We start from the raw sequence: 14621 nt of genomic DNA on the forward strand, positions 1-14621 counted from the left end.
ACCAAAATCTTTCTTTGAATGAAGGGTCACAATATTTGATTACCTGAATCATAAACATTCAATGTTAAGTAAAAGGAAAAAAAAAAGAGAGAGAGAGAGAGAGAGAGAGAGAGAGAGAGAGAGAGAGAGAGAGAGAGAGAGAGAGAGAGAGAGAGAGAGAGAGAGAGAGAGAGAGAGAGAGTGAGAGTGTTTGGTTTCTTATTACCTTAGCAGCATTGATGTTCTGAAGCTGAACTTTCCGTCCACTTTCTCGTTTTGCATTTTGATCTGCAACAATATAAAAAAGTTAAAATCTCTACAAAATACAAAAAAAAGTAGGGCAAGCAAAGCACAGTAATACAGACATAATAGTCATTTAACTTGGAGCAAAAAATTTTAAAGGAAAATAAGCATAAGACAATATTGTCACCATACGTCTTTTCCTTATCAGTAAAATGAAACTTCACATGGATTACAATTATCAACTAGTTCTCTTTAGTAACAAAAATATCTTGCAAATAGATGTATATACTTTTAAAATAAAACGTACGAAGAGGATAATTAGAACACTGACATGTACATTCAAATTTAAAGTCTTCTGATAATCGTAAGTGAAACTAGCGCACTATAACCATACCGGCTAATTGACTTGGTTACATGAAATGGTCGAGTGTTGGTTGTTTTGGCTTGTTTCGTTGTAAATAAAAGGTGACAAACTCCCATATGATTAGACAAAATTGTGAAAGAAACAATAAGAGAAGTAATGAACAATTAAAATTAAAAAAAAATTAAGAACAGTAGCAACATTTAAAATATAACTTTAAAAACTAAAGAAAAAACAAGAGGAAGAGAAATAAGATAGAGTAGTGTTCCTAAGTGTGGCCTCAAGCAGGAGAACTCTACCCCAATTTTCATGTTAAAGTTCTGGAAGGTTTTCAGACTCCACCCAGTTTTCATGACCCAGTAAAGCAGTCGCATGTTCAGTGGTTGCAGTTTTGTTACGAAAACAACAATTCCTTGTGGTGAATTCAATATTAAAAGGAAATATAAGCTATCCATAATATCCTCTTCATTACAGAAGTCCTTAACTTACACACTTAATAGGTTCTAAGCTGTTTGCAACTTGAACTGTTAAACTTTGGCCTAGGATAAGCTTAACCCTTTTACCCCCAAGGCTATTTGGAACTTTCCAACCCTTAACCCCCAGGGGTTATTTTTTTTCAAGCACATTTTGCAGTATATTTTTTTTAAATTGCTCTAACAGCCTTAATTTTCGTCATAGAGAGGTCAGGTTGGTCTCATTCTCTTGGAAAATGCCTGAAGTTTCTCAAAAAATGATCAAAAATATACAAAAAAAAATGTAAATAGCAGTTTTTTGCAAGGACGTTCCGGTACGTCCAGGGGGGTAAAGGGATGAGTTTTGTGAAACGTACCAGTACGTCCTTTTGGGGGCAAAAGGGTTAACCTAACTCACATGCCTGCAATTTTCCATTGCAAAAGTTAACAAACAGACCTGTTACATATTGCAAATGTCATCTTGCTTAATGCATTAAATTATATAATACTGCTTACTTACAGTATTTCACAATGAACTTTGGATACATCATCTGAGATCTAAGATTTCAGTTGGCCTTGCGTTCGTAACTGAATGTTTGTAAGTCGAATATAGTATGTTGAGGACCTTACACATTCTTAATGAAATACAATTAATTTATAACATTACTTAAGGTAATGAGGAATTAACCCTTTTACCCCCAAAAAGGACGCACTGGTACGTTTCACAAAACTCATCCCTTTGCCCCTTGGACGTACCGATACGTCCTTGCAAAAAGTCACAAATTTTAAGTAATTCGTACCGGTACGTCCTTGCAAAAAAACTGCTATTTACATTTTTTTTGCATATTTTTTTATAATTGTTTGAGAAACTTCAGGCATTTTCCAAGAAAATGAAACCAACCTGACCTCTCTATGATGAAAATTAAGGCTGTTAGAGCAATTTTTAAAAAATATATACTGCAAAATGTGCTTGAAAAAAAAAAAAACCCTGGGGGTTAAGGGTTGGAAAGTTCCAAATAGCCTGGGGGTAAAAGGGTTAGTGCTTTATTTACCAAAGCTTATTAGAAATACGACATTGTAAGTTAGTCTAGTGAGCATAAGGCTCTTAGGTTAGGTAAGTTTACATGTCCATGTATTTCCCCTACGTTTTACCCAACCACATTACAGTACTCCGTTTTTTCATGAAAAACTTAAGTATTGCATTTTTCTAGCATGGTTTAATGTGATTTATGCAAGTCTGGCATTAGTGCATGGTGTAATACACTCAATTTTTACGTTTCCCTCTGAATCTTATGTAAAAGTTATTTGAAAAGAGTTTACACTATTCTGTCTAATTTCTCTTCCTCTTATTTTGTTAAATTTTCTATAGTTTATATGGGAAATATTTATTTTATTGTTGTTACTGTTCTTAAAATATTCTATTTTTCCTTGTTTCCTTTCCTCACTGGGCTATTTTCCCTGTTGGGGCCCCTGAGCTTATAGCATCCTGCATTTCCAACAAGGGTTGTATCTTAGCATTTAATAATAATAATAATAATAATAATAATAATAATACTAAGCTACAACCCAAGTTGGAAAAGCAGGATGCTATAAGCCCAAGGGCTCCAACAGGGGAAAAAAGACAAGGAAAGAAATAAACTATAAGAGGTACATAAAACATAAGATAACAAATTGTGAAATTATACGGTTCATGTATATGGGAAGAAATTATTATATGAAATCAGCAAGTTGAGGCTAGATTCCCTTTTTATTACAAAGCAGTGTAGTACAATATTAGTTAGGACATTAAAACTGACATAAATGAAAAGATCTTTGCAAATTAATTAAAGTATTCCGAACCTCATACACTACAACTGGAAACTACTATTAATGAAGTTACAGATTTTAATCTTTAAAAAAATTGAAACATCTGTTTGATCTAAAGTAAAAGTCAAAACTTTGCAAACTATTATATCTACCAACCCTAGGAGCAAATATGCTTAACGAAACTTGTTCTACATGCCCGAACACAGGAACACTGAGATAACGTTATACAGTATCGCAAATGATGAGATATGACGGAGCACAGACCAATAGGTAATTATAGTGTTTACTGGTAGGCTACATCAAAATGTTGGTAAATATGCAAAATTAAGTAAGGTGGGTTTTTTTTCAGTTCGATGAACACGGATACGATCGACTCCATAGAAAATGAAACATGAAAATAAAGTTTTCTATGAGTCTGAAAAGTGGTAAATTAACGTTCCAACGAATAAAATGTATATACTGCACTAAGTTGAACAATTCAGATGATCAAAAAGTTAACTCAAGAATTTGCAAAGCTTACGATTTGGAATCGAGGAGACCAGAAGTAAATACGGACCATGAACACTAAGGATGTCATAAATAGCGGCTATGTAAATACTCAATCTGTTGGTAAAATAATATGCAAATTCAGGAATTGACAAATGAGAAATATTTCATTCAAGAAGAAGCTGACGACATTCATATTCACCAAGGGGTTCAATAATGAGGATTTAATATTAACATCACTTATGAAGCGTGATATGCTAAATACCGAACAATGTACAATATATGATAAACTGATCGTGTAGGTCCTGTAATGAGTAGGGTTCTCCTGTGTGATCGCACCAGGAAAGCAGCCCTTAACCCTTTTACCCCCAATGGACGTACTGGTACGTTTCACAAAACTCATCCCTTTACCCCCATGGACGTACCGGTACGTCCTTTCAAAAAACTGCTATTTACATGTTTTTTTTTTTTTTTTTATATTTTTGATAACTTTATGAGAAACTTCAGGCATTTTCCAAAAGAATGAGACCAACCTGACCTCTCTATGATGAAAATTAAGGCTGTTAGAGCAATTTAAAAAATATATATTGCAAAATGTGCTTGGGGAAAAAAAAAAAAAAAAAAAAAAAGCCTGAGGGTTAAGGGTTGGAAAGTTCCAAATAGCCTGGGGGTAGAAGGGTTAAAGTAAAAACACAATTTGGGGTGTATGTATGACGGCGGCCACCTGTATGTATGATGACGGCTGACTAACAAAACAGAAGTGTAAAAAGGCGGTCGCAGGGGGGCATTATCCCCCCAATTAGGTTAGTAGGTAAGGACATGGCTTGCTACGTTAGGTTAGTTGGTGTTCATTTTTTATACACGTGAGGAACTGACCGCTGATATACAAAGGCTCTAACAATTTTTTCATTTTATTATTACACGGCATCAATGACCTAAGATGCCAGGATGCCAGATAACTGATAATCAATCATTATTATTCTTTACCTTTTTTTTATTACAGTAAATTTAAATATTGATTTGTGTTTTATAACTAGAAGAAACAACAAAGTTCAAACAAGTTCATATAAATAACATAAAGCAAGACTTATTTTGTATAGTTAAAGGTTAAAGGTGTTTTTCTTTACTTTAACTCTACCTTAAGGGCTGCTGTCCCCCGTCCTATACAGCAGGGGAACCTTACGACGTTACCTAAACCGATAACTTTCCATAGTAACAGAAAACCCAAAATCAATCAATCATGATAATCAGCCCATCATAACTCAAAATACGTTAAAATAAACATTATAAGTCTTCTATATTCTAAAGATTTTATTTTAGTTCTAATTCTTTACCCCTGACCCTAGGCCCCCTGCCAAGAAACTAGGGTAGGTTATTACAGGCTATGCGTCCTTCTGTATTTATACTTCATTTAACCTGTACGAACAAATTCAATACATAAACAAATACACCAAGGGTTAAATATGATTACGAAGTAATGGCTTTAAAAATAACCATGTGCTTTTTCCGAGAAACTTTAAATAGACCGCGGTGTAACAGACGACGGCCACATCCACGTGACAGACGTCACTGTCTTTCTGGAATAAACCGTTAAGTACACTTAAAAGCTTGATTAATTGAACGGCATAATGAAGTATGGCGCTTTATACTCACTTAAAACCACGATAGGCTGTTGTGTGTTCATGTTTTAATACAAAATTAAGTATAATTTTCACAGGATAAACAGTCACAGAGGAGGCGGACTGAAGGCGACGTTCAGGTACTAAGTAAAGCCTTAGCCCAGGGTTGCCAGATTATTCGACTGGATTATCGTACGTGAGCCTTAAAATTGTCGTTTTTCAACCAAAAATATCGTACACAGTTTCAATATAATTATTAGGGTGTTACATGATTGACTTATTTAAAGATATTTTAATATAATTGTTTAATTAAAAACACATTTGTATATACCTAAGGTATGTATCGTACATCGTACTGGACCTAAAATAATCATACATGTACGATAATTATCGTACGAATGGCACCCCTGCCTTAGCCTTAGCCAACGGAAAACGGGCTGGCGAACTACAACTCAATTATTGGAAGCGTTCAACTAATTAATGTCAGTGTTAAAACTTAATAAAATTAATTTACCAATGAATTGTGATAGTTTATACTTATTTATTATGAAATAGGTTGCTGAGTATTCATGCGTTAATAGAAAATTGAGCAAAAGGACGTTGGGAGTAACGTTAATATAACCAGTGTTGCCAGGTATGGGAATTTATCCCTAGATTTGGGGAATTTGGGCGTCTGATGGGGATATTCCGTACACGTTTCTATGAAGAAACAAACACGAGTAAACCTTCATATCGTTGCAATTAGTTTGCTTGCAATCACATGAAGTATATTGAGTAATATCTATATTAATAAACCCTACGTGATCAAGACACAAGAGAATATATTTGTGGAAATCGGGAATTTTAGGCAGTTTTGGGGATTTTTAGCTTGTTTGGGGGATTTTTCTACTAACCCATCTGGCAACACTGAATTATATAACGGCCGCGTTCAGCTGGATACAAGATACTATTCGATTTTAACTAATGACTATATAAAGAAACTAATTATTTTTCTCGACTTCCTTTGCTACAGAAACTTTTACTTTCTGAAATACTTTTTTTTACAGGTCAATTTGATATTTCAACTTTTCTAATTTCCTAATTAATTTCATTATGATACTGTTCTTAAAGTGGAATATAGAGAATACAAGTAAAACGGAAAGTAGCAAATGCGTTACTTTTCCAACTAGGGGTGTAGCTAGTAATAATAATAATAATAATAATAATAATAATAATAATAATAATAATAATAATAATAATAATAATGATAATAATAATATAATGTATAGTCAACTTATCAGATACAGAGAATGATAAATTTAAAATCAGAAAGAGCAGAGCGACATATCTGATAAACACTGCGTCGCGTTTATTTTTAAATGATCTGCCAACTATGATCCAATTATTAATATTTGCTTTCAGAATATACATTTTAAAATAGAGAAAATACTTCAGGGAAATCCCCATCTCCTACAATTAGTAACAGAAAGGGTTAGACATGACACAGCATTTCAGGTTATTAATAGATTACTTGGGGGCCTTGGAGGAAAGTTCGAGAAGGTTCGTTACTTCTTAAACGTTTAGAACAACATTTAAATATCAAATATTTAATTATTAACCATAATTGAAATGCTGCATTATCCTAAAATAAATTGCATACGTGCTTACAGTATTCATATAAGCAATATAATAAGACATATTTAATCATTGAGCAGTATTACTGAACAATATATTAACTGGTCAACACACACAAACCGGGTTGATTCTATGGAATATATATATATATATATATATATATATATATATATATATATATATATATATATATATATATATATATATATCTGTGTGAGTAGGTTGGTCAAGCACCAGCCACCCATTGAGATACTACCGCTAGAGAGTTATGGGGTCCTTTGACTGGACAGACAGTATTACATTGGATCATTCTCTCTGGTTACGGTTCATTTTCCCTTTGCCTACACATACACTGAATAGTCTGGCCTACTATTTGCATATCCACCTCTGTCCTCATACACCTAACAATACTGAGATTACCAAACAAGTCTTCTCTCAAAGGATTAACTACTACACTAATTGTTCAGTGGCCACTTTCCTAATAGGGAGGATGGAAGACTTTAACTATGGTAAGCAGCTCATCTAGGAGGACACTCCAAAATCAAACCATTATTCTCAAGTCTTGGGTTGTGTCATAGCCTCTGTACCATGGTCTTCCCTGTCTTGGGTTAGAGTTCTCTTGCTTGAGGGTACACTCGGGTACACTATTTTATCTCATTTCTTTTCCTTTTGTTTTGGTAAATGTTTATTTTAATGTTACTGTTCTTAAAATGTTTCATTTTTTCTGTTTCCTTTCCTCACTGTGTTATTTTCCTTGTTGGAGCCCCCTGATATGTATATGTATATATATATATATATATATATATATATATATATATATATATATATATATATATATATATATATATATATATATATATATATATATATATAATGAGGCATTAATAGTACAGTAACTGCAGAACAAAAGCGTCAGACATGTCCTTCCACTTACACCTGTTTATGATCTTTTTATGCCAGTCCACAACCGCAAATTTTCTTAGTTCGTCAGTCCATCGTCTTCTCTTCCTTCATCATCTTCTTTTGTAGTTGTTAGAGACCCTTTCTGATATTTTTAGGTCCATCTATTATCTGTCACCAGGAATGTTTAGGTGGGGGAGTGTCTGAAGTTTGAAAAGGGACTCCCCAGAATTTTTTTTATTTTTTTTACAAGGATACACCCCTACATACGGACAGCAACGATAAAATCACAATTTTTGTACGATTTTTATGTGACAAATTACAATCTGGACCCAATAGCTATCTTAAAATACCAAGCCGCTACAGGATAAGAGTGGTAGGCAGACGTAACGAAAGACAGATAGTGAGATAGAAAGAGGCGGTTATGATGAAATTTTAAACTCTTATCTCTAAGGAAACAAATACAGGAGGATAAAATAGGGAAAACTTTGTGAAATTGATAAAGTACTGAATTCTTATCATAATAACAAATTGATGTTTCAATTTTTTCATATCTCACATAAATATCGTAGTGCGCCTCTGTAGCAAGGAAGGTTAGAAACAATTAGTTTGAAAGGTACCGTATATTTCTCTTTAATACAAGTTAAACTTCTAGTAAAATATTCTTTGATACGCAGATGTGGGAAATTACGTTGTTAAATCTAATCTGTATAATTTTAGGAAGGCTGTAACACTTAAGTTAGATACTCCAGTGCTTTGATATGATTTCACTTTACTCATTACGGACTACACTTTATGATTTACCAAATGTTTAAAGAATTTGAATCGATAAATCAATAGTTTTCGAGAAAAGCCCGTTTTTACAGTAACAGTAGATAAACATTGCCCGTGTTAACTGTATTTCTAATTATGAAAACAATTCCATTTTGTATTTTAACTGTAGTGTTCCCCTTCTCCTCATCTTATGATATGTAATTCTGTCATAGATTATACATTTCATATTGTTTAATAGTTGATATATAGTGCATTGTTCTATCTTGTTTATTTCAAATTTTACGGACACCAATGAACACCGAAATGTTTGAATGTATGTAATACAATTTATGCATGAAAAGAAAAGAAATATTTTATAATTTCCATGTAACTTTAATTAAATTGAATACTTTATACTATTATTTATATGATATAACTTAATATTAAACACATATGTCCTTAGAGAATTTTTTTTTATGCTATTGAAGAAACGTAAGCCCTAAGTAAGAAAATCGAACAAACTTAAGTATAAAAAACTAGAAAGCGCTTTAGTTTCGTTCATATATAGATAAGGAATTATATATATATCTGAACGCGCCCTTCCTGTCAAAAGCAGGGGTGCCATTCGTACGATAATTATCATACATGTACGATTATTTTAGGTCTAGTACGATACATACCTTAGGTATATATATGTGTGTGTTTAATTAAAAATTATATTAAAATATTTTGAAATAAGTCAATTATGTAACTCCTTAATAATTATATTGAAACTATGTACGATAATTTTGGTTAAAAAACGACAATTTTAAGGCTCATGTACGATAATCCAGTCAAAATAATCTGGTAACCTTGGTCAAAAGTAAACATTGGGAGTCGAAACATCGTTCTTCATAAAAGTGTTTTTATCTAAGTCTTTTCTCCGTCTCACAAAGATAGCACATGGAACCCATTATCAGGTAGGTTAAAACATGCGAACTTCGTTTTAGAAATCTTTCCAGTAAACGTTAGAATTGTTTTAATAAGTCCGGGAACTGGTTTAAATAGTCCCCCAGCTGTCGATGATGCAATAGGTCAGGGCGTAGGATGAGTTGACATACCATTATCTTCGAATGAACAGGTGAGATAAATTGAAAGCTGTATTGCTGCTGTATTGCTTTTACCATAAGTATAACAAGGTTTATGATATATGACAATCGGTAAGTAGGCTAAGGTATATTATGCTTAAAGTATGCCCCAATATGCCAACATAGGGAAAGGTTAGGTTAGGTTTGGCTATAGGTTTATTGGTCCTGTTTCTCAGGTTGTAGGATATAGCGTTCTCTAATATTTAGCATTCTCTTTGGCATAGCTTGAACTATTACTATGTCTTATGTCTGTTGTAAAAGTCAAAGCTACTAACAGTCCAGACCAATTACAATTATTTGAGTTAGTAAATCGGTTATGTTATAGAATAGTACAATATTAATTAGATCAGAATGCTCATAATTAAATAGATCTTGGTAATAGTATTGGGAGCCTTTGTATATCAGTGGCCAGTTCTTTCAGCGAGCATAAAATATGGACACCAACTAAACTAAACTCCCCCCCAACCTAACCGACAAGCTGTGTCCTTACCTACTTACCTAAGTGGGGGCTAACGCCCCCCTGCGACCCCCTTACACTTCTGTATTCTTAGCCTCTAAGCCTTCATCATACAGGTGGCCGCTATTATACATACACCCCTTACATTGTTTTGAATTGCTTATACTAATGTCAGAAATTACTTTTAACAAAGTTACTGATTTTGATAAAAAAAAACTCACTTTGCTCTTAGTGTCATCTTACCACATACCAGGGGAATATCCTCCCCACTCCAGACAGTTCAGAAAAAGATGATAGTGCTTCGGTTGCAAGTTACTTGTTCGAAGGTAATAAAGGCTCCCATGTTTTATACCATAAACCTCCTGGTCATTTATTTTTTCAATATCAAAATAGACAGTGTAATTAATATATTCATTTTATTCAGGATTTTTATATAGATAGATTAGGATATAACCATGTTTAGTATGTTTAGTCTGATAATGGGAAATGGAAGTCAAATCCAATGTTAGAACAGTTTGCTGGAGCACAAAGCTACATATCTCCCCTTTGTTAAGTTTGTACTATCAGTAGTTTTATTCAGTCAATTATATAATATCAATTCTTACGATAGAAAATGAAATTCGTTTTGTTATTCTGTTTTAGAATCTTACATCGAGCAAGATTGAATTTGGAACATATACCAGTTCGAACTGAATTTAAATAAGATCTTTATAAACTGTTATTATGTTACAAGCCCATGGGGCTTATGCGTGTAACAAAGCATGTTCTGCTTGCCAGAGCCTTTGAACAATGAGATAATGTTGAAGTGTAAGCAAAGCAAGCTACGGGAAATAACCAGCCATTAAATAGTGTTAATTTAGTGTACTAACATACAGGTAAATACTGTACGGTCAATTAAATAAGAAGGTTTGTTTTAGTACAATGAACCCGACTACGAACAACTCATTATAAAATAGGATTAAAAAATCATGTTTTCTGTGCATCTTGAAGGCCTGGGAAACAAAAGCTGCAAGGTTTTGATCACTTTTAATTACTATCACTTGCTTTTAATTACAGTAGCTTATTTTTATGGTGATAACTGGCGAAAACAATAAAGTTTAAACAAGTTGATATGGAATAAGACTGGTATCTAGGGTTATTTTAATTTTTTCTTAAACGTTATTGATGGCAATTCATAGCACCAATATATGTACGGTACTGTAGCTTTTCAGTTATGGTAGTTGACCCAGCATAACTAAAAAACTAAGGTTTACCATCAGAAATCATTATAAAAACATCCAAAACACTATAAAATACACTACCGTAGATATTTTTAATTTTATCCAAACCATTTATTATACTATGCTATAGTTTTACTATTTTGCCTCGATGGATTCCATATATTCTTTACTTGAACTGACTACAGCTGCTGTTTTCTTACTCAGAGTGCATCAGAATATCTCCGAATGGTGCCCAAGTAAAGTCATACCACATTATTCTAAAATTCATGGTTTTATCGTCTCAGTTCAACTTATCTTTTTCCATTGATTTTGTTTTTGCTTAGGCCAGTAATTCTGCGAGTCCTATGCCACGTAATCCTTAGCAATTCTAGGTTCTTAGATTAAATCGTTGCTCATGCAGCTGTTTTCAAGTTAGGCAGTCCAACATAACTTTTTATGGGCTAATCTGAAGCACAGTATATACTTAGAGGGCAGTGATTATGTCAGTTTTAGTTTACATCATACGGTAGACCTGGTAGGTACGTAGGATTGTACTACATTTGAAATACAGTTATAATTCCTCTTGGTTAAGATTAAATCTCGACACCAATATGACAATCCTAATCACATTTGATGTCTTTTAGGTGTTCCTCCCTCCTCATACGAGGATTAACCAACAACGGGTTCACTTATACACGGTTGATCATTTGGTACCGGTTTAGAAAATTATACATGGAAATTCACGGAAATGCTAAAGGTAATCGTTTGCCCCCTAGTTTGCAGTTTGGCTTTCCCAAAGGCCATGGAGCATGTGATGCCTTTCTTTTATTTTCCAATGCCTTACAGAAAGTCCTTGATTGCAGTCAGTAAGTTAGTGTGATTAGCTTAGATTGTTCTTACTCAAATACAGATCTGAGTCCTTTAATTAGGAGATTAATTCAAGCGTTGATAGAACTCGGCAGTTAAGACATATAACAAGGCGTCGGCATCAGCTGGCAATTACTAGCTGGTAGCGGGGAAGCTCCTCCCCCCCACCAGTACACTGAACAATCACTTTGACTCCAGCTGCTGAATGACGCAGACATGCTATCGGTTTCTCTTCAAACTTGGCTTTTAAAATTTGCTTTCTTTAATTCTTAGATAAATCTTAAGGTTGGGATATTTGCCAGTTTCTTTTAATGAAGCAGTTAAAGTTAAGTCTTTCCCTCGGGAGGAGTCTCTAAAGTTGTTATTGGGTCTGAACTCCAGTGGCCACCTAATATTCCGTTCTTGAGTCACATTTCCCTGATTGTCCAACTCTTCACAGACTTGATGAAGAAAATAGTATTGGGGGGAACAAGTTCTCCTTCCCGAAGGAGAGGCCGTAATCCTTCTATGTATGATACGTTCACTTGTGAGTAATATGTCTCTGAGCACGTAGGGATTTTGAACTCTTTACTGATCGTTTACTGATGAACGTGCTGCTTCATGTCCTTAACCTTCTCCAATTGGATAAAAAAACTCAACCTCGCCAGACCCTGTCTGTGTTCACCACACTCATGATAGGCTCTCCTGGGCTGAGCACATCAGCACTGTATCGCACTAGTATGCTCAACATTAGATAGCTTGTGGCGAGTATTGTAGAATAACATTGCATTCCCATACTAGCGTGCTTAACACTAGTTAGCACACACAGTGGCAGTTTTGTGTGAACCCATGAATCCATGGATTTGTCCTTTAGAACTTTCACCCCATTGGGAGATATCTCCTTAAGTCCTGAATGCACACTCAAGATTACATGTGGACGTTCGATGATTGCAAAGCTAGCAATGATGAGTATCTACTATGGGAGTGTCATCTCACCTATTCGCTCGCTTCTACAGGAACGCCATCCCACCTATTCGCACGCTCCTACGTGAGCATCATCTCACCTGTTCGTGTGCCCATTAGAGCGCTACTAGCATTAACATGCTACTAGGTGTTTGCACTCTCCTAATACATTGGAGCACCTATATTTCTGTTTGTGATTGCACTCTCCAATAGGTAGCAACGGCCGCGCACCATCTCACCTGCTTGCTAGACCACTCATTTTTTATTTCTTTTGTTATATCTATTCACACTCATTCATCTGACTTAAAGCATTTACATGCTTGTGTGCTCCTAGCTATTCGCTCCTCACTGGTGGGCACGCAATTTTCTGATTGCAAGTACTTCCCCATACGGATCGCACTCACTGGATCTTGATATCACACTCTTTGCACTTAAGCGCACATTACCAAGGCAGGCGATGTATAGATCGGAAATCCTCTATGCCCCTTTGATAATGGCTCACATTTGCCCTTTAGTAATTCTTAGTTCACCAGTGAATTTCGCAAGGCGAAAGAATAATTGACGAGAACATTCCTTCTCTGAAGTTACTTATCAGTATGCGATACAAGTGCTTATACACCAGTTACCTTTCCACTCACAAAATGAGGGTGCACACTACTGGTAGAAGTAAGGGCCTCGCCCGTATATTTCTTTTATGTCAAAGTATCCGGGAGACTGAGGGAAGAATGTGCTTACCAAAAGTTGTTCCCTTGGGACCAGACATCAGTACACGCTGTTTGTCAACCATCGTCGGTCTTGTAACAAAAGAGTTGCCCTCAACCGAATGCTAATGCCGTCATCCTTTTTGAGGCAGAAAACTTATTACATAATGCATTACAGTCATCTATCTCCCCTGCCTATGGACAAAGCAGTCGTTACCCTGACCCCATCTATGTTATCTTAAAGGCTTGTAGCTCAGCATATTACATTTATGCTTTTGGAGGCCTTAAACATGGAGGCCCCAGCAATGTTGACACTTCAAGCTGCATCATAGTTAGACCAGTGGTCACGGACAATGGAATATTTAGCCTCTACAAGTTTGCAAGGCATGTATACCAGAGAGAAGTATTGAACTTGAGAAATTTGTCACGCAAAGAACCATCCCTGTTTCCCTAGGAGCAGGTAGAACTTATGGCTGAAAAGTGGAGGAATTCAAACCCAGACTCACTTCTCCACTGAGCAGTGTTGTTTAGAAGACAGACCTGCTCCTTGAACAGGTCACCTCCCCCTCCTAGACAAACTTTGGTGCTTGCTTCTAGACCAGGAGTTGAATAGGAGTGACTTTAGAGCTGCACCATCAACATCACAGAACCTTATGGATTTTGGTTACCCCTTTTGTCAACGAAGGTCTCAGAACCACAATTGTAGTGTCAGAGGTAGGTGAGGCCCTTGCTCAAGCTAGGGCCAGCAATTCCTCCATTCAGCCACCACCACTAGAGGAATGCCTAACAGAGAGATGGATGAGATGTCAATTTTACGGGGGAGAACAGTAGATAGTGGATGTTCTTTGGTTCGGTTACTGCCGCCCGTTCAGCAGCTCTCCCCCGCTCTCATTACACCTTCGAGTACATGATCTCTCAATCCAGACCAACTCGGTTCAGGATGGAAACTCCCCACATAGTCATGCAGTGTGAAAGAACGGTTTGATGATATTACTCAATCTCAGTAAGGCACTCATCCAAATCCCCATTAATCGTTCCTCAAGGAAGTATCTATGTGTTGTCCTAGGGAGCAAAGTCTTTCAGCTCAAAGTTCTTTACTTCGGGCTGTATCTTCA

The 14621-nt window shown here is 35.4% G+C and overlaps 2 protein-coding genes across 3 annotated transcripts in view; one reads left to right on the top strand and one right to left on the bottom strand.

Annotated features, from left to right (window-relative positions):
* LOC137622828 (T-complex protein 1 subunit gamma-like) overlaps positions 1–5101 on the bottom strand; it is a 65887-nt gene extending 60786 nt beyond the window's left edge. Inside the window, exons 1-2 of the mRNA XM_068353408.1 lie at positions 4981–5101; positions 206–267 (exon numbers count right to left, since the gene is read on the bottom strand). Coding sequence (XP_068209509.1) covers positions 206–267; positions 4981–5011 — 93 coding nt within the window. The 5' untranslated portion in view covers positions 5012–5101. The remainder of the gene's footprint in view (positions 1–205; positions 268–4980) is intronic.
* Positions 5102–9058: 3957 nt separating this feature from the next.
* The window catches only part of LOC137622238 (transmembrane ascorbate-dependent reductase CYB561-like), a 335839-nt gene continuing 330276 nt past the window's right edge, over positions 9059–14621 (top strand). Inside the window, exon 1 of one of the 2 annotated variants that reach the window (XM_068352736.1) lies at positions 9059–9172. Coding sequence is in view for 1 of the 2 variants with exons in the window: in XM_068352739.1 (XP_068208840.1) it covers positions 9156–9172 (17 nt within the window). In the remaining variant the exon portion in view is untranslated. The remainder of the gene's footprint in view (positions 9173–14621) is intronic. The other variant, XM_068352739.1, reaches the window with a different exon arrangement.

This window comes from Palaemon carinicauda, chromosome 29, assembly GCF_036898095.1.
Source record: "Palaemon carinicauda isolate YSFRI2023 chromosome 29, ASM3689809v2, whole genome shotgun sequence".
In the NCBI taxonomy this organism is placed as follows: Eukaryota; Metazoa; Arthropoda; class Malacostraca; order Decapoda; family Palaemonidae; genus Palaemon; species Palaemon carinicauda.